Source organism: Erythrolamprus reginae, chromosome 4 (assembly GCF_031021105.1).
Source record: "Erythrolamprus reginae isolate rEryReg1 chromosome 4, rEryReg1.hap1, whole genome shotgun sequence".
NCBI classification, from domain to species: Eukaryota; Metazoa; Chordata; class Lepidosauria; order Squamata; family Dipsadidae; genus Erythrolamprus; species Erythrolamprus reginae.
In genome coordinates, this window is record NC_091953.1 from 28083874 (window position 1) to 28107870 (window position 23997).

At 37.0% G+C, this 23997-nt stretch overlaps 1 protein-coding gene across 4 annotated transcripts in view; it reads right to left on the minus strand.

Moving 5' to 3' along the window:
* Positions 1-23997, minus strand: part of STARD13 (StAR related lipid transfer domain containing 13) — a 142738-nt gene that overhangs the window by 101944 nt on the left and 16797 nt on the right. The window contains exon 1 of one of the 4 annotated variants that reach the window (XM_070749894.1): positions 10436-10739. The exons of 2 other annotated variants lie outside the window; for them this stretch is intronic. In XM_070749894.1, the coding sequence (XP_070605995.1) occupies positions 10436-10604 (169 nt within the window). In that variant the 5' untranslated portion in view covers positions 10605-10739. Of the gene's footprint in view, positions 1-8954; positions 8996-10435; positions 10740-23997 lie in introns of those variants that run through there. One more of the 4 variants, XM_070749897.1, reaches the window with a different exon arrangement.

Consider the following 23997-nt stretch of genomic DNA (forward strand, 5'->3'; position numbering starts at 1 on the left):
CTATCTCCTGTACATCTTTTTTATACCTTTGCAATGTCAGGATTACAAAACTAATGGCTTAATTTGGGAGAGGTATAATTGCATAATGTGAGAACCCTTGAATTAAAAAAACACGCATCGGTGCTTTGTTGAGCTAATACATCAAACTTTTCATGTCCTTTTTATATTAAGAGCTTCATGACAAAATACGCATTTTTACAAATCTTGTATGAAATACAGCTGAACTAACATTTCAAATGCTGTCCTCCAAATGTGGTGTTTCTTTCTGGTGACATTCCAGAAGAGCTTCAAAACTGAACTGTCTCCTTAATCTTTGGCATTTAGGAATAGCACATAGTTATATAAGGTTTGTAACTTTCTTGGTAAGCTATGAAAAGGGTTTTGAGTTTGGTAAATGGACAGTTGCTTTCTTGCCATTTAAAAGTCTTTTTTTAATGAAAACTCCCGTGAACTTTATAAAACCATGCTATAAAAGCATGTTTTATATTAAAATAGAAAACTGAAAGAGCCAATGTTTAATTTTTATTATAAATATTAAATATTTGTTTAATTTATATGCCATCCAACTTGCAGTTCGAAGTAAGAATGGGTTTTAGTGTTTATGTGTTGACATTATGTATTACTGAAACTGTAAACTCAGAGAACTCTTAATGCTACCCTGTGTCCTAGAAGGAATTTTAGGAAGTTCACAGAGAGAACTTTTACAGCCGTTCTTTTTTACTGCAGCATGCTGTGCCTCTTTCAAATTTCTTTCTAAGAATTCAAAACATTCCTGAACACTGTGAAATGGGATTTGAAGGATGGGCAGAAGACAAGAGAATTGCACAAAATCAGGGCTGCAACTTAAAGTTCATACAAAGAAAGCTTCTTTATTCTCCAATGGAGTCTTAATATTACATCCTTTATTCAACTATGCCATTATTTGACCTTGGACTGAACCTCTTGGCGATGTGTATCATCAGAAAGCTACTGTATGTATATTATTTCACAGAAATCACTTAAGTGATATCTTTGTCCTTTTTTTCTTCTTTAATTTCTCACATATACACATACTCCATTCCTTACAACAGCTTCTATATTCCCACCATCAGAAATTAGCAATTCATATGAGCTGAAATTTCAGCCTTAAAATTCATTTAAATAAAGAGCATCAGAAGACGAATAAAATTTAGGGTTTGGGGTTTTTTACTGATATTTGAGAGAGTTCTTGGGAAAGTATTTGAGAAAGGGCACACTTTTGTTGCAGAAATTGTTATTTTCTTTTGAAATTTAATAAATAAAGCAAGCCTTTGCAGTCAACTCATGACAAGTTCATATGCTGACATGCATAAGTTACTTAATATATATATATATATATATATATATATATATATATATATATATATATGTGTGTGTTTTCATAAATTTTCACGGGTATATGTATGTACATTGTTCTGAGTTCGGGTTTTGCCCTGTGTAATGTTTTGCATGTCTATGCGACGATTCGGCGAAATCACATTCACCATCATCAGGCTGAAGTTCCAATCTTTGTGTTGTTGTAAATGGAATGTTAGCAACTGTCATTTCTTCCTAGTATATAGTGTGGGGGTGGAGATTTGTTTTGAATGTAGCAAATAGATTGGGTGATTATGTTTCAGTGATCTGATTGGTTGGTGTAATCATAGTTATTAGAAGGAATGACATGGAGATTTTTATGAAGTGTTTTGTTTAAGGCTGATTTCCAAATATAAAATTCTAAAATCATAATTATTAGAAGGATTGACATGCTGATTATTATGAAGTGTTTTTTTTGTTTAAGGCTGGTTTCCAAATCTCTGGCAGGCGGGAGGTGTCATCTCTTTTATTTATGCAAAGGGGTCTCCTCTCAATTTCTATAGCTTCTAGAGAAATTCTTCTATATAAATTCTCTGTTTTGTGGAGTAATTTAGTTTTTTCAAAGTCAATTTCGTGCCCTGTTTTTTTAATGTGCTGGACAAGGGAGGAGGTCTTTTCTTCTTTTTTGACTGCATTCACATGTTCTGCTATGCGTTGGCTCACTCTTCGGTTAGTTTGTCCAATGTATGTGGCTGCACATGTTTTGCAAGGGATTTCATAGATTCCTTGGTATTCCAATTGGATTTTATCTTTGGGGCTCCTTAGGATATTAGATATTTTTTGGTTAGTGCAAAATGAAGTTTTGATGTTATGTTTGTGCAGAATTTTACTAATTTTATCCGTGGTGCCTTTGATGTAAGGAAGGATGGTGGTGCCATTGTCCTGTTCTTGATCTTGTTTTTTGGGGGGTGTCTCTTTTTTGATTATTTGATTTTTTGATCTATTTGCTACATTCAAAACAAATCTCCACCCCCACACTATATACTAGGAAGAAATGACAGTTGCTAACATTCCATTTACAACAACACAAAGATTGGAACTTCAGCCTGATGATGGTGAATGTGATTTCGCCGAAACGTCGCATAGACATGCAAAACATTACACAGGGCAAAACCCGAACTCAGAACAATCTACATATATATATATATTATATATGTGATTCGACACAAAAATATGTAACCCTTCCCTGGTGCAGAGCTGAAGTGGCTACTGTAACCTAGAGGATAATTCTCTGCCTTACAAGGCAAAGGTTGCAGGTTCAAGTCCCAGTGGGTATGGCTAGCTGATGAGGCCAAAATAAGGCCGAAATAGATCTATCCTAGTCTCCCTTAATTTTCAAATTCAGCAAAAAAACATGTGACACAGAGATAGAATTGTCAGCTATCAATAAAATTAACTGTCTTGGAAATGGTCCTAAGTTGGGCCGAGAGGCAAATAAGGAGCTGTGATGTTCCTTCAATACACCAGGGTGATTCGACACAAAAATATGTAACCCTTCCCTGGTGCAGAGCTGAAGTGATTGGATACTGTAGCCTAGAGGATAATTCTCTGCCTTACAAGGCAAAGGTTGCAGGTTCAAGTCCCAGCTAGCTGATGAGGCCAAAATAAGGCCGAAATAGATCTATCCTAGTCTCCCTTAATTTTCAAATTCAGCAAAAAAACATGTGACATATATATATATAATTTCGGAGTTATACTGTATATCACTAACTTCTTTGTTTCTTTTTCTTCTTCAATTTTTCAGTTATATATGCCAGACGCAATTTACAACAGCTTCTATGAATACTGACATCAGAAATTTTAAAAAGGCAATTGATATGGGCAGGAACAGTTTCATCCTTATAACTTGTTTAAATATCAGCCTTGGTTACGTGACTTTGTAGTCAGATGGCTCTTCTGATATTCTGAAGGCTAGTTGATTCACTTATTTTATTTATTTATTTATTTATCAGATTTGTATGCCGCCCCTCTCCACAGACTCGGGGCGGCTCACAGCAATAATAATACAATGTAAACAAATCTAATATTTAAGTTAATTTAAAACCCCAATTTAGAAACCAATCATACATACTAGCATACCATGCATAAATTTTATAAGCCGAAGGGGGAAGGAAGTGTCAATTCCCCCATGCCTGACGACAGAGGTGGGTTTTAAGGAGCTTACGAAAGGCTAGGAGGGTGGGGGTAACTCTGATATCTGGGGGGAATTGGTTCCAAAGGGTCGGGGCCACCACAGAGAAGGCTCTTCCCCTGGGTCCCGCCAAACAACATTGTTTAGTTGATGGGACCCGGAGAAGGCCAACTCTGTGGGACCTAACTGGTCACTGGGATTCGTGTGGTAGAAGGCGGTCCCGGAGATATTCTGGTCTGGTGCCATGAACTTGTTAAATCTCCAGCCTTGAAACTTTAGAATAAAACATTATATATTTATTAATTACAAAGGTCTAGACTACAAAAAAGTAATATCATTTTTGTATGTTTTTAAGAGAAAGTTTGGCAAAGACCAACACACTCTGTTGATTTCTGGAGCCCTGTGGCCTTTCTCTTCATTCTACTTTCTGATTCTGCCATTGATCTGTTATGAGAGATCTTATTAAGAGGCACAACACAGCAGCTTCCATTCACTTTTCCCTTCCCACTTAGGTGGATTTCCACAAAAAGCATATTTTCTAGCGACCTAAAAAATATGAAGCCTCCATTAGGAAATAATACCTTGGTGCATACATTTTAATAAAATGTTTCATAATGTCCATTCTCCTATTTCTAATTCTTACAACTGTAAAACAAAAACTTTCTGTACCACCACATATAGTTGGCTTGGCTGTGGAGTCCTTGATAATAGATGGATCAGCAGAATTTCTTATACAGCAGAATTTCTTATATCTACATGGGGCTACCTTTGAAGAGTGTTCGGAAACTCCAGATCGTGCAAAATGCAGCTGCGAGAGCAATCATGGGCTTCCCCAGGTATGTCCATGTCATACCAACACTCCGCAGTCTGCATTGGTTGCTGATCAGTTTCCAGTCACAATTCAAAGTGTTGGTTATGACCATAAAGCTCTTCATGGCATCGGACCAGGATATCTCTGGGGCGCCTTCTGCCGCACGAATCCCAGCGACCGGTTAGGTCCCACAGAGTTGGCCTTCTCCGGGTCCCGTCGACGAAACGATGTCGTCTGGCGGGACCGAGGGGAAAAGCCTTCTCTGTGGCGGCCCCAACCCACTGGAACCAACTCCCCCCGGAGATTAGGACTTCCCCCTTGCCTTTCGCAAACTCCTTGCCTTTCGCAAACTCCTTGCCTTTCGCAAACCCACCTCTGCCGTCAGGCATGGGGGAACTGATTCACCTGGGCTATTTTTGCTTTACGTATGGTCTGTATGGTCTGTATGATTGTTATTTTTATATTAAGGGTTTTAAATTGTTTTTTTAACTATTGGATTCGTACTGTTTTATTGTTGTGAGCCGCTCTGAGTCTCCGGAGAGGGGCGGCATACAAATCTAATAAATAAGTAGGTAAAACTCAAAAAATAAGTATATTGTGCAAAAGTTTGTTTATTTCAGTAATGCAACTTAAAAGGTGAAATGAAATATATGAGAGAGACTCATTACATGCAAGGCAAGATAGTTCAAACTGATTTGTCATAATTATGATGATTATGGGGTACAGCTCATGAATCCACCATCTCAGAAAATTAGAATATTACATGCAATCAATAAAACAAGGATTGTACATAGAACAATATGTAACAATAGAAGAATGGATTGTACATAGAACAATATTGGACCTCTGAAAAGTATAATCATGCACACATACTCAGAACTTGATTTTTGCATCTCATTTGGAAACAAAGGACCCAGAATATGGAGGACGAATGGAGAGACACACACAGCAAGATGCTTGAAATCCGGTGTGAAGTCTGTATTGATTTAGGGAGCCATCCATGTCATCTGCTGCTGTTGGTCCACTGTGCTTCATTAAGTCCAGGGTCAACGCAGTCATCTTACCAGGAGATTCTGGAGCACTTCATGCTTCCTTCCGCAACCAAGCTTTATGGGGATGCTGACTTCAATTTTCCAGCAGGAGTTGGCTCAATGACTGTAGAATTACTGTGCTTGATCAGCAAACTCACCTGACCTGAACCCATAGAGGCATTGCCAAGAGAAAGATAAGAGACATGAGACCAAACAATGCAGAAGAGCTGAAGGCTGCTATTGAAGCATCCTGGTCTTCTATAATACCTCAGCAGTGTCACAGGCTGATGCCATGCTGCATTGAAGCAGTAATTGCTGCAGAAGGGGCCCAAACCAAGTTCTGAGTACATATGCATGCTTATACGATTTGGAGGTCCGATACTGTTCTATGTACAATCCTTGTTTTATTGATCGCATGTAATATTCCTAATTTTCTGAGGTTGTGGATTTGGGGTTTTTATGCGCAGTACCCCATAATGATCAGAGTTATGATAAATCACGGCTTGAACTATCTTGTCTCGCATGTAATGAGTCTCTCCCATATATTACATTTCACCTTTTAAGTTGCATTACTGAAATAAATGAACTTTTGTACGATGTTCTAATTTTTCGAGTTTCACCTGTAGGTGAAAGTAGGCAAAACAGTTGAATTACTTACAGGGATATAACATTAATAAATATCTTCCACACAAATACACACACATAGCACTTCCACACATACAACCAAAACTATGGATTCAGTAAGAAGATGACACATTTATTGTAATAAAAAGGGAACAACTAGAGACGACACATGAAACAATTAACAACATCTTCAAAGGAATTATATTCATGCAGAAAGAAGAAAACAGCAGCACACTCCATTTTCTGGATATTCTTGTTGACAGATAAAACAACAGCAAATTAGAAAGACAAATCTAAAGAAAAACAATTCACACTAAGCAAATACTTCATTATCAAGGTAACAACCCAATCTCTCATAATAAGTTGAGTAAAAACATAATTTAAATGAATACAAACACACTGCAGCAATCAGAACACCAGAAAAAGGAAGTACTCCAATATCTTCCAACAAAATCGATAATTACAGTACTTTATCAAAAAGTTCCTGATCATTCAATATACTACAGTACAACCAATTCAAGCTATGAAGATTAGCACTATCATATATCAAACTATCTCAGGAACAACTAAGAGACCATTACAACCACATAGCATCACTGTTGCACATAATCTCCCCCAAACCTCTTAATTATCCCAAAAGTTGGAGTAACCCAAGAAGATTAATCAGGAATCATCAATAACATACAATGTACAGTAAAACTGTATGAGCCACTGTTAAGACAAAGAAGATTAGAGAAGTACATCAGGAGGAGTCAGAAAACATGATAAAAACTTCTTAATCTCTCTGCACCCATGGACAGATTCAACAATAGTTTCAACAGGGAAACTGTAGAATTTTAGATCCAGCTAAATGATAGTGCTGTGATGGTGAACCTATCTATGGCATGTGTGCCACCTGTGGCACATGGAGCCATATTGGAGGGCACGCAAGGCATTGTCCTCTGTCAGCTCCAGTGCGTATGCACGTGCTAGCCAACTGATTTTGGGCTTTGGGGAAGGCCCTTTCGCCTTCCGGAAGCCTAGGAGTGCAAAAAACAGCCCAATGGGAAATCGGAAGTTCAGAAAAATGGACTTCTCGACGTGCTGTTTTTCGTACTCCAGAGCTTCAGGAAGCTTCTCTAAAGCCTCTGGAGTGCTAAAAACAGCACAACGGACAAACTGGAAGTCCATTTTTCCAAAATTCCGGTTTGCCGGTTTGGCTGTTTTTTTTCACCATCCCAAGCTTCAGTGAGGCCTGTGCGCATGGACTGGAGGGGAGGAATTTGCGCAGGGGCAGAGCGGGGTGTGCACATGTGTGTGAGAAGGAATGGGTGTGGACACGTGCGTATGTGCTAGCGCAGGCACACACAACCTTTTGGCACATGAACCGAAAAAGGTTCGCCATCATAGTGATAGTGGATTCTTGGACGCTTGGTATTCAGATAAATCAGTCACCAATAGACAGAAATAAACCACAATTACATACCATTCAAAAGAGACAATGAAAAGGTAAAAAAGAAATAAAAAGACCAGAATATGTCATTTCCAGCAGCTGACAGCTATCTAAGCATGGACTAACAACAGACAAACATTCAAGCAGAAAACAATATTCTAATCAAGGACCTACTAAGGAGAAAACTACATTGCCACCAACATTGGGAGGGCAAACTACTGTATATAAGTAAACAGGGTGCAAATTCACCAATACTGATAATGTTATCCAGTTAGGTAATGAAACATTCTCCAAGAAAACAGCCAAGCTCAGAGAGCAACAAGACTTTCCATTCAACTCTGAGCTACATAAGAAATTGAATAAATATACAGTGTTTTCTTCTACTAAAACCTTCATTTACACATTCAGATTGACAAAACACCATATTGTTTGATTAATTTTTCTACGCATCAAAGTCATTTTGGCACTTTCTAATCCAACATCATTTTATCTGTCGGCTAGTTATAACATTATAGTCTCAAAAACCTATTTCAGCTTTTAACACCTGACTCTACATAATAGTGAGTTATTTGGCTCAAGTGGAAGAATAGATTTTCCTCTATACTATCATATCCCCACAAACATAATCTTTGTCCTGCCAGAAAAGAAATTTTCTGGCCTGGACAATAAGCCATTCTATATGCAAGAACTGCCATACTGGTAACATCCAGACAGATGAATTCAAAATTATGTCTGCTGAGTGATGGTTTCTTCGACATTATCCAAGTTACTACTGTATATGCAGCTGGATCAAAATGTATCACTTATATCAGAGTCCAAGCCTTATTTACACTTGTTTGGAAAAATGTTTCCAGTATTGGTTTCAAGTGAAACCTACAAAACCTCAAGATTCATCAAATTCATTATAATGCTTTCAAGGTAGAGAAAAACAATACAACATAAGAAAATAATTTATAAATATGTCATTGTTTTGCGCAGTGTATTATTTATTCAGATATTTAGGAAACTTAGTTAAAGAATATATTAAGTCTTAATATTCTATATTTCTAGTCCAAAATGCCATACAGTGCAGTATTCAGGAAAAAATATACTAAACAAAAATGCCAGTGAAATTCATTTTGTACAAAATAAATATTAGAAAATACATATTTTTCATATATAACAAACAATATTAATGTATTAGTATGATAGCCATCTCAATTTGGTCCTCTCCATGTGTATTGCTTTAGAACATAATAACCTAACCCAGAAGAGCAATGTTTGCAATTAAAAATATTAGAAATGAAACACGTCTTCATGATTATTTCAGAGCAGACAGAAAAGACTCATTTGAGAAGTAACTGAATAGTCTTGTTTTCATCAGCCACATATTATTGAGAAGACCTCCCAAGAAAATCTAAGCAAGTCAAAATCACAATGAAAGTTTCTGAAATGATAGAACTTATATCCTTACTTTAAAAGTTTATGTATTCTTGAGGAATTAAGCTTTCTTTAAAGTTTTAATGGGAAAAATACAATTGGAGGCAAATAATAATATTAATATAAAAATACCTATCATCATATGGTTGCATTACATTACAGATATGATTGTGAAGGTTTTGAAGTCTTTCTTCTTTTTTCCCTGGAAACATCACTTGTAAATGCAGGCTAGGTTCATACAGCTTGGAATATTCACATAAGCCCAAAAGGAAAAATTGTTTTCGGTCACAATTATGTATGACATAATATCCTTCCTGAAAGCAGAGCCACAGCAAGGAGCAGCATCCTCCAAATATCTCCAGTTCCTGAAACTATACTGAAAACAACGGTTTGCTCCATTGCCAGGGGAATAATCTCCATCAGCAGCTTATTGCTGAAATATGCATGGTTCCTTAATAAATATAATAGGATTTCCCTTCACCCCATATACAACTTCAACTGAACAGTAATAACAATTTAGATCTGCGTTCCAAAGGTCACAGCTCTCAGTGCAACTCCCTATTAAATTCAATAAGATTTAATACTGAGTAAACATACATCATGCGCCCAACTAAGAAAATAAGAAATCACACAGAACTTTGTTACTCTTGCTGCTTTTCATGATTGAATATGTCCTACTAGTATTTAGTTGATTTATTTCAGGCAGTGTTACAGATGCCTTGGTTTCCTGTTTCTTGCATATAAGTGGGAATATGGGGCACTTGATATCCTCTCTTTGAATATTTCACTTAACTTCTGAAACCTTCGTTCAGATTGTGTGGGTGCGCGCACACATCATCAGCTTTTTGTGCCAAGGTTCCAAAGTTCACTTTGATTATATGCAATTTTGCAAATGGCCAATTCTGTTAGCATCACAATTACACAGATTGGAAGAAGAAATTGACATGCCCAATGAGGGTGCTTGAGGGGCCTTGGGATTTCCACAAAATGTTATATGCCTTAGAACAGTGTTTCCCAACCTTGGCAACTTGAAGATATCTGGACTTCAACTCCCAGAATTCCCCAGCCAGCATTCGCTGGCTGGGGAATTCTGGGAGTTGAAGTCCAAATATCTTCAAGTTGCCAAAGTTGGGAAACACTGCTTTAGAACATGCCTTGCCAGTCCTCTGGAGACATGGGTCCATCTATTCTTCTCTTTTCTAAATTATTGAAATAAGTACACAGGGGAATAGTAATCAATAAATGGATTTCTAAAACAAATCTCAGCTGTTCCTTCATGTCTGTATGGGAGACAATACTTCATTTATGGTTCTGCCATTGCAAATATTTGCTGCACAAAGGTCACTAACAGCAATTATAAAAACAGACAGCTGATTTGGGGGGGGGGGGCTGTGCAGATTTAGGTAGAAGGATAATACTGCAGAAATACAATGCACTTATTCATACATAGAACATGCACGTGTATATTTTAGGTTGAGATTGAAATGATTCATTCTGACTCCTTCCAAGAGCCAAAATAACTAGATAAGTAGCACAATATGACCAGATGAGTTAGAAAAGGAAGAATTACCCAAACATTTGTTTCAGTTAAAAACTCAAGGCAAGTGACTCACCCTGTTGAATTTTAGTCAGAAGCTGTTGGCGTGCTAGGATCCTAGTTTTCCTGTATGGAGAACGTCTTGCAGTTTGATCAAATAGCAAGTACATCTCTTGACCTTCTGTTGACATAGCATTCACACAGAGGCAGCCTGAGTTTGATGAAGTAGCCATCTGCCTAAACATCTCTGCCCCGTTTAAAACAAAAGAAAAACAAAAGAAAAACAAAAAAAACCCCAAATGCTGCTGCAGTTTTCCTGGGTGAGAATTCCTCAATCTTATTGAAGTACCGAGAGGAAAGAAGAAGGGAGCCCAAGGAGCTGAAAAGAGCAAGCAATTTAAAAAGAGAGAAAAAGAGGAGTGCCAAAAAGCTACAATTCAGGATTCCAACTCCCTCACATGATCGGAAAGGGCCAATCAGTCAAAGCCAAGAATGTGAAAGTACACAGCGTGCCTTGCAGAGGAAAGAGAAGGCTGTGCAGGCACTTGTAGCCACATATCACAGTGAAAAACCAACACAAACAGCATGCTTTGGTACTGGAGAGCGACGATAGGAGAATTTGAAGGAACAAAGGAGGAAAGGTATTCATTCTGGCACAATCTTTGTCCAGAGGTTTACTTGTAGTATTGTTTTGACAGATGGCAGTAAAAATTCCCTCTATTAGTCAAGATTTCCTTTTAAACTTCTTTATCCACATCTTCAGAAATAGTCATTAACATACAAGCACCTCAAACATATACGCAAAGCTTTTCCCAGCTTGCATCTTACAGTAGTTGTGACTGTTGCAACCTGCTGATCTGTCACTAGATACATCACATATTTAGGATGGAGAGATAAACCTGCTAGTTGGCAGATTGGTTGGTTTGTTTTTTGTTTTTTAATTTTTTAAATTAATTTTTAACAATTTTATATTACACACAACATATAACAGTGTATAGTGAAATGTGCCCACCACCCAGACACACACACATTCCCCACCACCAAATCGGGGGTGTTTCTTATATAGTCCACTTGACCCAAGAGCAATATATCTATTTACATATTATAGAGTGATTCCAATTTATTTCTTGTAGCTTGGTCTCGGATTCTGCTCGTCATATATTGTACATTGGTTGGTTTGAAGTAACACTGGTACGATGTGGATTTACTTAAAACCAAAGCGGAGTGAAGGTTATATCTAGCCCTTTTATGTCCTTGAGTTTAAGTTTATCACCAGATCTTCTCCGTTATTCTCTGCTCTAATAATAGTAATAATAACAACAACAACAGAGTTGGAAGGAACCTTGGAGAAACCCTACACTCCTTGAGTCAGATGGTTATCCAACATCTTCTTTAAAACTTCCAGTGTTGGAGCATTCACAACCTCTGGAGGCAAGCTGTTCCACCGATTAATTGTTCTGTCAGGAAATTTCTCCTTAGTTCCAAGTTACTTCTCTCGTTTAGTTTCCACCCATTGCTTCTTGTGCTACCCTCAGATGCTTTCGAGAATAGTTTCACTCCTTCTTCTTTGCAGCAACCCCTGAGCTATTGGAACACTGCTATCATGTCTTCCCTAATCCTTCTTTTCATTAAACCACACATACCCATTTCCTGCAACCGTTCTTCATATGTTTTAGTCCCCTAATCATCTTTGTCGCTCTTCTCTGCATTCTTTTGTTCTCTGTTCACTCTTGTTCACTCTTTTGTTCACTCTTGTTCTCTGGAAGATGATATGGTTGCATATGGTGATTTGTCTCATCAGAAGTATGGCAGAATGAGTTATACTATAATACATATGCGCCTAGCAGTGATTCCCAGTGGGCACCTTTGGAATTTTGAGAATATTTCATGAGTGAGTCTCCTTAAGACATAGCCAGAGACAAAACAATAGTTAAATGCAAAGAAAATCAGTGGAATTATTTTCCGCCACCTTCTGCTCTTTAACCTTTTCTTTGATAGATATACTGTACTGTATTTAGGCTACAACAAGCCATCATTAAGGTTTTTTTTCTTAATATCACCTCCTGAGGCATTACAATATATGGCTGAGCATATTAGTACTTAAGGTTTTGTGTTGGGAAAATAAGCACCATAGAAATATGCATCAGTGAATCAACCTTCCCTTTTACTGCCATTTTTAAAAAAACAGTGATAGTTATGGGACATCAGAGGCCAAGCTCCCACATGACAGATTACCTTTAGGCATGTGGTGAGGGGGTAGTTACAATCAGAAAGCCCAGAAAAATAAACGCTTCTCCCCACACCACCCCTCCTATCCCCCACAACCTCCAGACCATCGTATCTCTAGAGGCATATTTTGTTCATCTGTTATGCAAGACTGCAATGGCACAGAAAGATGTCTAAAGATTCAATGCCATACAAATCTGCTTGAATTTATCAGAGGTTGATAAATTCAACCTCTGTTCTATATAGCTTACGCCCACATAAAGTGCACAGTGTTAATTAAGTCATCAGATAAATCTAAATGTAAAAATCAGTTCAACCTGATGACTTTTTCCTTGCATTCTCCTATTATCCTGCTCTTTCCTAATTTATATTAAATGGAGTGAAGTAGTTATGCAGAGTGAAATAACAGAACTAATAGTCTGTTCTTAATTAAAAATACCGCTAAAGGGAATGACATTAAATTACAAAGCAGTTAGTGCTGAAAGGTCAAGAATACTAACAATAAACTGGATGACATAAATCAGAAAGTTTATTGAGATCTATATTTTTTCTTATATCTTTTTAGTATATAGCTATATATTTGACTATGTGTATGAATAAATGCTATATGAGAGCAATGTAGCTTATAGAAATCCCAACTTAACACATTAAAAGCATTTATAACTGTAGCTTCATTAACAATCATTTTACCTTTATTTCTCATGATAATATTTTTTCTATGCCAAAGTCAATAGAGTTTAATGTTTTATAAAATGAAAAACGAAACAAAGAAACAAAAAAAGGTGGTTTAGCCAGGAGGACCATAAACATTTCCTGGTTTTATCATAAATTAGAGGATAAATGCACTGCAAATCACATTTGGAAATTGAGTCATGCCAACTAGACTTCCTTTTCAGTTGGTTCTTTTCCTGCTCATCCAAGTAGCTTCTTCACTCTGAACAACCAAGACCTTACTTGGAGAATCAGCTACTCTAACCAATTACATTTTATTTTGAGATCTAGATTTAAGGTAATAGAATTTTAGCATATCTACTTTATTTTATTGGTATCCTGTTTTTATTATTTTTATAAATAACTCAAGGCATCGATCATATCCAACACATTTTCTTCTTCCTATTTTCCCCATTACAAGAACCCTATGAGGTGAGTTGGGCTGAGACATAGTGATCAGATTATGCTCACCCAGCTTGCTTTCATGGCTAAAACGGGACTTAAAATCACAGTCTCCTGCTTTTTAGATTGGTATCTTAACCACCAGATACCAGTTTCAGTAAAAACTAAATATTGTAGCTATTACTGTTGGTACTCAGCTCTACATGGATGACAGGATGACTTATAGAAATAACAACCTAAATCTGAATGTGAGGTTTTTATACATACATATATATATACTTTTTATGGGTAAGTTTAAATAGCGTGTATATATATATATATATATATATATATATATATATATATATATATATATATATGTTTTTGTACATTTTCACGGGTATATGTATGTAGATTGTTCTGAGTTCGGGTTTTGCCCCATGTAATCTACACACACACACACATATATATATATGTCAAATGTTTTTTTAGTTTTTTAGATCCGACATAAAAAACACACATATATATATATATATATATATATATATATATATATATATATATATATATATATATATATGTGTGCTATTTTTAGACTGTGTTTTTAATAATGAATCAGAAGCCTTGCTGCAATGGGCTTCAAAACAATGGTGACATGGAAATAAATGTCAGAATAAAGTTATTACATACAACAGAACTTTGAAAGCCAGGGAGCTGCAGACAAAATGCAGCTGGTCTATGTAAACTGTCTTGACAAAAATGTTATAAAAATAATGCATCTATTCAAGGAATATTTTTTACTCATAAATTCTGAAATCACCGATCCCAGATCCTTAACTTGGTATAGCAGCCTTCAAATGAAATGCTCGGATGCCTTTCTTCTTTAAACATCCTTACATTATCTTAGCAGGAAACATATTTCTCTTCATATTTAAATCATGATTATCTAATCATGATTTAATAAATAATAATGTAGGTAGTCCTCAACTTTCAACAGTTTGTTAGTAGCCATTCAAAGTTAGAATGGCACTGAAAAATGTGACTTATGACTGTTTTTCATACTGTCATACCTTTGCATTATCCCCATGATCATGTGACCAAAATTCTGACGCTTGGCAACTGGTTCATATGTATGACCATTATGGTGTCCCAGGTCATGTGATCCCTTTTTACAACATTCTGACAAATAAAGTCAATCGGAAAGCCAGATTCATTTAACAATGAGGTTACTAATTTATCAATTGCAGTGATTCACTTAACAACTGTGGCAAGAGAGATTGTAAAATGGGGCAAAACTCACTTAACAAATGTCTCATTTAACAACAGAAATCTTGGGTTCAATTGTGGTAATCAGTTGAGGACTTCCTGTATAATAAAATGTAGTGCAGTTGTCTGTTTAAGATTTATTTGGCAATGGGGTTCTGGAAGAACAGCAATGGCTTCCTATCACACAGCCAAAGATTCAATAACACATCAGAACAAACACTCCTGTAATACACAAACCTCTACCGGTACATTACTATGTATAATTTTCAAAGTACTGTATTCAGAAAAAGGTTATCTTATAAAGAGGGCAAGATTAAATTAGAAGATAATAAGCATTTTACTCAGAATTATGTTCTACCTTTGGGGGAGATTGTTGCTATTAGAAAAGTAAGCTAAATATGGAAATGGATTTTGATTTCACTATTTCAAATATTTAAGATTATTTTCAGAATTTATAAAAACATTTACCCAAAATAAATGTGGTATGATAGAAATGTATATAACTCTACCTTATATATAGTTTGTATACAAAATATTGTTATTTTTTTATCCTTCTCTGCAAACCCAAAAACCTGCACTGAAGTTGAATAGTTGAAGATTCAAAATAACCAAAGGAAGTCATTCTTCAAACAAAGTTTCAGGAAAATATGAAATCTGTTTGCACAAGATGCAATAATGTTACCTCTTTGGGCAGCTTTCAAAGAAATTACAGTACAGTAAGACCTCACCTATCGCTGGTGTTACGTTCCAGACCCGCGATGGGGAATTTATCGACTGATAGTACTTATTAAAGTATTTATATTGTAATTGTTTGGTAAGTTTTCATTGTTTTAAGTGTTTATAAACCCTTCCCACACAGTATTTATTTTAGATACAGTATTTAAATACAGTATTTACAATTTTACAATATTTTTTTTTTGAAAAACCTGCCGATCGAGTTCGGCGGGCTGTTTAAATCTGCCGATCGACTTCCTCAAAAACCTGCGAACCAGCGAAGATCCGTGAATGATTTTTCTCATTAATATTTCTTGAAAATCCGTGATGAAGTGAAGCCGCAGTAGTGAAGCGCGGTATAGCGAGGGACTACTGTAGATGTAATTTCTCATCATGGAGGACAAGACTACCAATGGCTACTGTAATGATCATATTGTAGATACACATTGTGTAAGAGTCAGAGTGCTCCCTAGTCCCAGACATCCCATAACACCACTGCCTTATTCCTATACAGTTTTCGTCCTTACATTAAAAAATGTGTAATAAAAATGGATCAAAGTACTACACTGTATGATTCAATAAGTATGCTACATCATTTATGTAACGTGAATTGATATGGAAAATATGTGAATGTATGATAGGCATATACAGGGGCTATTTTTTAAAGTTTAACTAAAAAAAAACATGCTGACATCTCAACTTAGGTCAATGCTGTTAGAGCACTTAAGAAACTGCTCTCTTAATTATTTTTTCTGCCAAAGGAAAGCAGTACTTTGACAGCTTTTTGTACACTATTTCTCTCCAGAAACTGTATATTGGCCATGTTGGCTCAGAATTATGGGAGTTGGAAGGACACTCTGTATCTTTAAAGGCATCTGTTAAGTAGACAGAAACGTGAATTGCATTTGAAGGAGAGCTTGAAATCTAAATGTAGATTTAAAATCCATCATGTAAAATTTAAGAACTCTTTTGAATGTTTTGACTAATATGAAATGGCCCATTGTGAGATTATTGTATATTTTCCCAGCTTTATAACATTCATTCTATCAGCTTCTGTAATATTCGACAGCTTTGAGTACATTAATTGGTTTTATTATGTATCTGCATAATATAAAGATTTAAGTATTAACCAACTACAGATCTTGTATTTAATTTGCTTTCTATTTACATTAATCCCCCAAGTGCATTTTCCAAATTCAATGGGAATTTTTTTTTAAAAAGCAGCAATAATACATGACTATTTAAACAAAGAAAATCAAATCCACACAGGTCATCTAACAGGATGCCATCCAATTTTAGTCTCAAAAGCCCAATAAAAAATGGGAAATTTAATAAGATAACATCCAGCATTTCATAAATAGTGGCTCTAACCCAAACAGTAAAATGTTAAAGTATGGTGACTATTGAAGTGCAAGATGATAAACAGTGAAGAAAAGAAAGAAAAACCTACCTTCAGATATACAATATACCACGGGGCATTGACAGATTCGAAAAGCAATTTTAAGAGTTGTAATATGTAGTTCCCAGCACTATCAGTGTGTAAAAACACAAAACAAAACACAACACCACCTTTGAATTCTATTTGGAATGCTGATGCTGAACACAAATCTATGAGGAGACCATTCTGAAAATACTGTGTCACATTTTAGATTCATGTTCCTAATGAGAACATAGTGTTGTGGAGCATGAAAGCTCCATAAACTGTGAAATAATTACAATATGTAATAATGGCTACTAAATTGGACATATTTTTAAAGGCGACCAATTCACAAACAACAGCCAATAGATTGCTTGCTGGGGAAAAAAATCAAGCCTGCCTCCCATAATTTCATTATGATAACTATCTGACATTGTTGCAGCAAAGGAGAGGGGGGGGAGGAAGAGGGAGGGAGGGAGAGGGAGAGGGAGGGAGGGAGAGAGGGAGAGAGAAGCACTGTTGGGAAGAAATAAACTATCCATTATGATTCCCTGGGTAGGGCAAATATCAAAACTTTGGTATCGGGTTTTGTGCACATAGCCCCTATCACCATGAAATGTGTTCTTTATTGACTGTTAATACAAATATCCATAAGAGAAAGGAGGAATGCAAATAGTAAGGTCAAAAGGTTGGTGAATACATTTATCCTTTAGAGTTTTATTTTGAGGACAAACAATAATATCTTATCATTTTTAAGCACGTTTGAGTTACTGTTCTGTCAATTACTGATAATAAGTCCATATAATAAATATCAAGTAGGAGAGATCAGTTTAAAAGTACAATCAATAAATATTTTGGAACCTTTTACATAAAAAGTACAGTACATTATTTTTCAATTAAATTATTCCTTTTTCTATTACAGAAACCATAGGTCAAATAACAAGCTATGAACTTTCAGAACTGATCCATCACAAATGGCAATGCCAAATGGAGCTTTAAAATGTGAAGGTAGTAAGTTGAGGGCAAATGAAAATGAAATGAATTGAACTTGAAAGCAAACTGGCATTCAATGCAGATTGCGAAGTAAAGGTATTTGTCTTCTTTGGGCATCCAAAATTGCTCACATGGCTACACCAATTGAAGCTTTTGGATACTTTTCAAAGGTAGCCCCATTTCTATTTATATTTCTCTATGCATAAAGAATTATATGAAATTGTGTCCCTTGGCACAGAATGGGCCACTATAAAAGTAGGGGCAGTCACATATTCCCTCTTTGGAGACTTACAGTGCATTCATTCTCTGAGACTAGAAGATGAAGAATGGAGTTTTTTTCCCAGTTAAGAAAGACACAAAAAAGTGTCTTTGGATAAAAGGCAGAATTCAAGATGGATTAGGAGTTTAAAGATTAGAAAAGGGAATTGAGAGTAGCATTATACTTGCTGTAGATTTTTTCATTACTCAGCAGAGAGATTTTATGAGTGAGTCAAACTTTTCTATTTCCACTCTCATTAAAGTATTTGGAGCAGGAACTGGAAATCTTGCCCATTTAGTTCAGGTACTATATCACAAACTTAAATTTTATCCAGACCCAACAGATGACTGTCCATTTTCTGCTTGAATATATTAATATCTCTCTATTCCATCCGACTGCTGTGGTCAAAATCTTCTAAGCTCCTAAATCTTCTAATATATCTTCAAAGTAGGGAGGACTCTTAATAAAGAAAGGGGAGGAAGGTTTCAGAAGGAAGAAAAAGAGGGGAAAAGGTCCTTTTTGCTGTGAAAATTTTGTTAAGCCTATATTTCTGCTTGGCGTAGCAATGCAATTCACCTTTGACGTTTTCCTAATCCATTTATGGCTGGCCCTTGTTGGCTAAAGAAATACAAGTACTGTACATAGGACAATTTAACAATACAATCCATATGTATTCTATCTCATACTGTGAATTTATATGTTACACTGACTAAGACAACTACAACTGTCTACTACTATGATGGCAAATCTATGGCATGTGTGCCATAAGTGGATCACGGAGCCATGTCAGAGGGCACATGAGGCATTGTCCTATGTCACCTCCAGTGTTCATGTGCATGCTGGCCAGATGACTTTCGGCCTTCTTTTTGGCTGTTTTTGCTGTCCCCGGGCTTCAGGGAAGCCTCCTAAAGCCCAGGGACGGCAAAAAAGGGCCAACCAGAAGTTTGGAAATGAACTTCTAGTTGGTTTGTTAGGCCGTTTTCACTCTCTCCAGGCTTCAAGGAAGCCTCCTGAAGTGTGGGGATAGTGAAAAATAGCCCAAACGGAAGTTCATTTTTGAACTTCCAGTTGGCCATTTTTTGCCGTCCTCACGCTTTATGACTCTATTGTGTGGTCTTTGTGCATGTGGGAGAGAGTGTGCATATTTAGACAGGGAGTCTTTGCTCATGGTCACTCATGCCCTTATCACCTCGAGGTTCGACTACTGCAATGCTCTCTACATGGGGCTACCTTTGAAGATTGTTCAGAAACTTCAAATCATTCAAAATGCAGCCGCACAAGCGGTTATGGGCCTTCCAAGGCATATCCATATGTCACCATCATATTGTGGACTGCATTGGTTGCCAATTAGTTTCTAGACACAATTCAAAGTGTTGGTTATGACCAACAAAGCCCTACATGGCATTGGGCCAGATTACCTCCGAGACCGCCTTCTGCCGCATGAATCCCAGCGCCCGGTCAGGTCCCACAGAGTCGGCCTTCTCAGGGTCCTGTCAACCAGACAATGTCACTTGGCAGGGCCTAGGGGAAGAGCCTTCTCTGTAGGGGCCCCGGCCCTCTGGAAACAGCTCCCCCTGGAGATTCGCACTGCCCCCACCCTCCTCGCCTTCTGTAAAAGTTTAATGACCCATTTATGCCACCAGGCTTGGGGCCATTAGATCTTAGCCCCCTGATCAATGAATGTTTAGTATGTTTGCTTGAGTGAATGGTGATGAATGTTTTTTAAATTATTAGAATTTTTAAGTCTTTTTAGCTGTATTAATTGGATTTTAAAATATATTATTATGTTGTTCTGATATGTTGTGAGTCGCCCCAAATCCTCGGAGAGGGGCGGAATGCAAATCCAATAAATAAATAAATAAATAAATAAATAAATAAATAAGAGGGGAAGGCATGGATGTGGGCACGCTCTTTTGGCACGTGAGCCAAAAAAGGTTCATCATCACGGGCTTACTGATTTTAACCTACTGTATCTCAACTTCTTTATAAAATATCTAACAACTCATTAAAAAAAGGCAAGTAAATGCTGTGTTATGAAAGTAGCCACATGAGAATGTAAGTAGAAGAACAAAGAAATCAAATAAATAGCTAACATTGGAAACATATACTGCAGGAGAATGAAATTAGAACTTTTTTGTGCTGTTTTTTTCCTGTAAGAACAGAAAATAAAAAAATAGGATGATTGATTGAACCCATGAATTTGGCCATGAGAAAGGCATCTTCTTGTCACTGCTTGTTAATGCCATTCCCAGAAACTCTCTTAACACCTTCTATTTATTTTATTCCAACAGCCATGCATAGACAAAGGAAGCTATTTTGAGGGCATGTTGTCTCTTTGTCACTTGGATAATGTTTTCTACATGGAGGTTATTTTAGACGCCAAAGGGAGAAAGGAGAGAAAACAGCTGCTGAAAAAAACCTCATTCCATCCAATTTTCTCTGCTGCTGTTTTTGTTCTGATCAAAGAATGTTGATTGCACAAAGTAAAACTAATTATCAGGCATTTGGGGCATTTCCTTCTTGTGCCTGAATGAACACCTCTACCGTTTCAAGACATGCTTCCTTAAATTTACGTTCTGTAACTTTTGGATGTAGGGTATGCCAAATGTCCATCTTGAAGAAGAATGATCAGCTAGAAGGTAGAATTATTTAACAAATAACGGGTAGTGGTAAATTCAGAGCCCTGATAAGAGTCCATTTGATTGAATATGCTAGACTAACTTGAGAGGTTCCCTTTGCTTTTTGTTAGAAAGAGTGACTAGTTGCATCTTGTTACCCATCTGTAATTGGTTTTCTTATAGGGAAAGATACCACGTTTCCTTGAAAATAAGACAATATCCAATGAATTAATGTGAATTAATGTGTATGTATTAATCCAATGAATTAATGTGTATCATTGCAATATCACTCTAGCATATCACCACCATTCAGCTGCAAATCTCTAAAATACTTTCCCCATCCTTCCCTCATTTCCATTTCATTCTAAACTATTCTAATGTCTTTATTTTTAATTTGTTTCTCTATTCCTGTGACTCCTTATTTAGCTCAAGAATAACTGCTTGGAAATAATTACTATTAGAATTAATGAAGCTTTCAAGTGAAAAGGTTTACATATATAATGCAATATAATGCAATATACTGATGGACTGATTATGTACCATCAGTCAGCTTTGACTCTGAACAACCACACAGATAGACCTTTTTCAGGGTAAGTGCAGTAAGGTAAGTGCAGAATGACTGTTTTTTATGGGGGGTTTGGTTTTTAGACTTTAAATCAATTGGATCTAAGATACTGTATATTGTTTATTATATGTATTATAAGGGGCGTGCATAAGTGCACCAGCGTGCCTTCCGTCCCCTGTCCTAATGTCTCTCTTATGTTTCTACTAGCTCCATAAATGTGAACTCTATTATTCCCAATGATTATTTCTTCCATATTATTCCTAATGCCTTATCTTCTATTCTTTTCTTGATGTATTCTACTATGATTATATCCTCTGTAACCTGCATTATGTATTGACAAAATAAGTAAGTAAGTAAGTAAGTAAGTAAGTAAGTAAGTAAGTAAGTAAGTAAGTAAGTAAGTAAGTAAATAAATAAATAAATAAATAAATAAATAAATAAATAAATAAATAAATAAATGTATAAACCTCCAATTCAGTGCTAAAGTGCCTCAATAGAAAATATGGGCAAAACAACTTAAAACATTGAAAGAGGAAATGAAAGAAGCTGTATCCCCTTTTATCTAAAGCTATGTTTAATATAAAGTCTATACCAGTGATGATGAAACTATGGCACACGTGCCACAAGTGGCAGCCGGAGCCATATCAGTGGGCATGCAAGCTCAAGTCAGAGCCTTTCTAGAAGCCTGAGGAGGGCAAAAATGGCCTTCCTCAATTCCCCAGAGGTCCTCCGGAGGCTGGAAATGTTACATTTGCTGTCTTCCGTTTGGACTGGAAGCCCTGTTTTCTTGCTCTCCTCAGGCTTCAGAGCCTTTCTAAGAGCCTGGGGAGGGTGAAAACAGGCTTCCCACCCCTCTAGAGGCCCTCTGTAGGCTAGAAATGACCCGTTTCCAAAGTTCTCTTCAGTCCTCAGATGTCTAATTATGACCTATGATCCTTTCTTCTAGCCCAGTGATGGTGAACCTATGGCACACAGAGCCATATTTGCTGGCACGCGAGCCCTTGCCCTAGCTCAGCTCCAACATGACTGTGTGTGCCAGCCAGCTGGTTTTTTGGCTCGCACAGAGGCTCTGGAAGGGAATTTTTGGCTTCCAGAGAGCCTCCGGGGGGGGGGGTGTTTTTACCCTCCCTTGGTTCCAGGGAAGCCTTTAGAGCCTGGTGAGGACAAAACATGAGCATACTGGGCCCACCAGAAGTTGGGAAACAGGCTGTTTCCAGCCTCCAGAAGGCCTCTGGGAAGTGGGGGAAGCTGTTTTCGCACTCCCCAGGCATTGAATTATGGGTGTAGGCACTCGTGCATGTGCAATACCTTACAGGCATGCTCTTTTGGCACCCAAGGAAAAAAAAGTTTGCCATCACTGTTCTAGCCAATATCTTCCAAGTAGTACAAGTACTGATACACTCATATTATTATGTTTTCTGTGGATGAAAATGTCAGAGTTGCTGATAATTTACTGTATTGTACTGCAGATGAAGGAAATTGTGCTTGTAGTCCTTCAATATCATGATTTTATCACAAATTGAAAATACAACCACCCCCCCATTCCATTTAGATTCCTTGCCAAGTACATTTTTGTACATTAACTGCACATACATTTTCTCCCTTTCTTGGCATTTCCCACCAGTACAGAGTCTGCTTTTTTTGCAGATCAATTGAGCGTTGATCTATTGATGTCTCAGAAATTGACTGATTGACTTGTCACCTGAACCTTATATAATGTGCCAAGAGACAGTGATTGACTAAAGTCACCCAGCTGGCTTACATGCCTAAGGCAGAACCAGAATTCAGTCTCCTGATGCTTGGTGCCTTAACATGTAGACCAAGCTTGCTCTCAATTAGCCACACACATATATTTTATTGATATATAAACTTTATTTTTATTGATAGGTAGACTTTAGGAGAAACCCGCCTATACTTCCACCTCTCACAATACTCGATAACACAATATCAACAGTAGAAACCTTCAAATGTTTAGGTTCGACCATATCACAAGATCTAAAGTGGACACCAAACATCAAAAACGGCATAAAAAAGCACAACAAAGAATATTCTTTCTGCGCCAATTCAGGAAGCTCAAACTGCCTAAACTGCCCAAACTGCTACTGATACAGTTCTACAGAGGAATTATTGAGTCTGTCACCTGCACCTCTATAGCAACCCAACCAGACTGACACAAACTTCAGAGGATAATCAGAACTGCAGAAAAAACAATTGCTATCAACCTGCCTTCCAGTGAGGACTTGTATACTGCACAAGTCAAAAAGAAGGCTGTGAAAATATTTACTGACACTCACATTCTGGACACAAACTGCTTCAACTCCTACCCTTAAAATGACACTATACAGCACTGTACACCAGAACAACTAGACACAAGAACATTTTTTCCCAAACGCCATCACTCTGCTAAATAAATAATTCCCTCAACACTGTTAAAATACTTACTAAGTCTGCACTACTATTAATTTTCTCATTGTTCCCATCATCCATC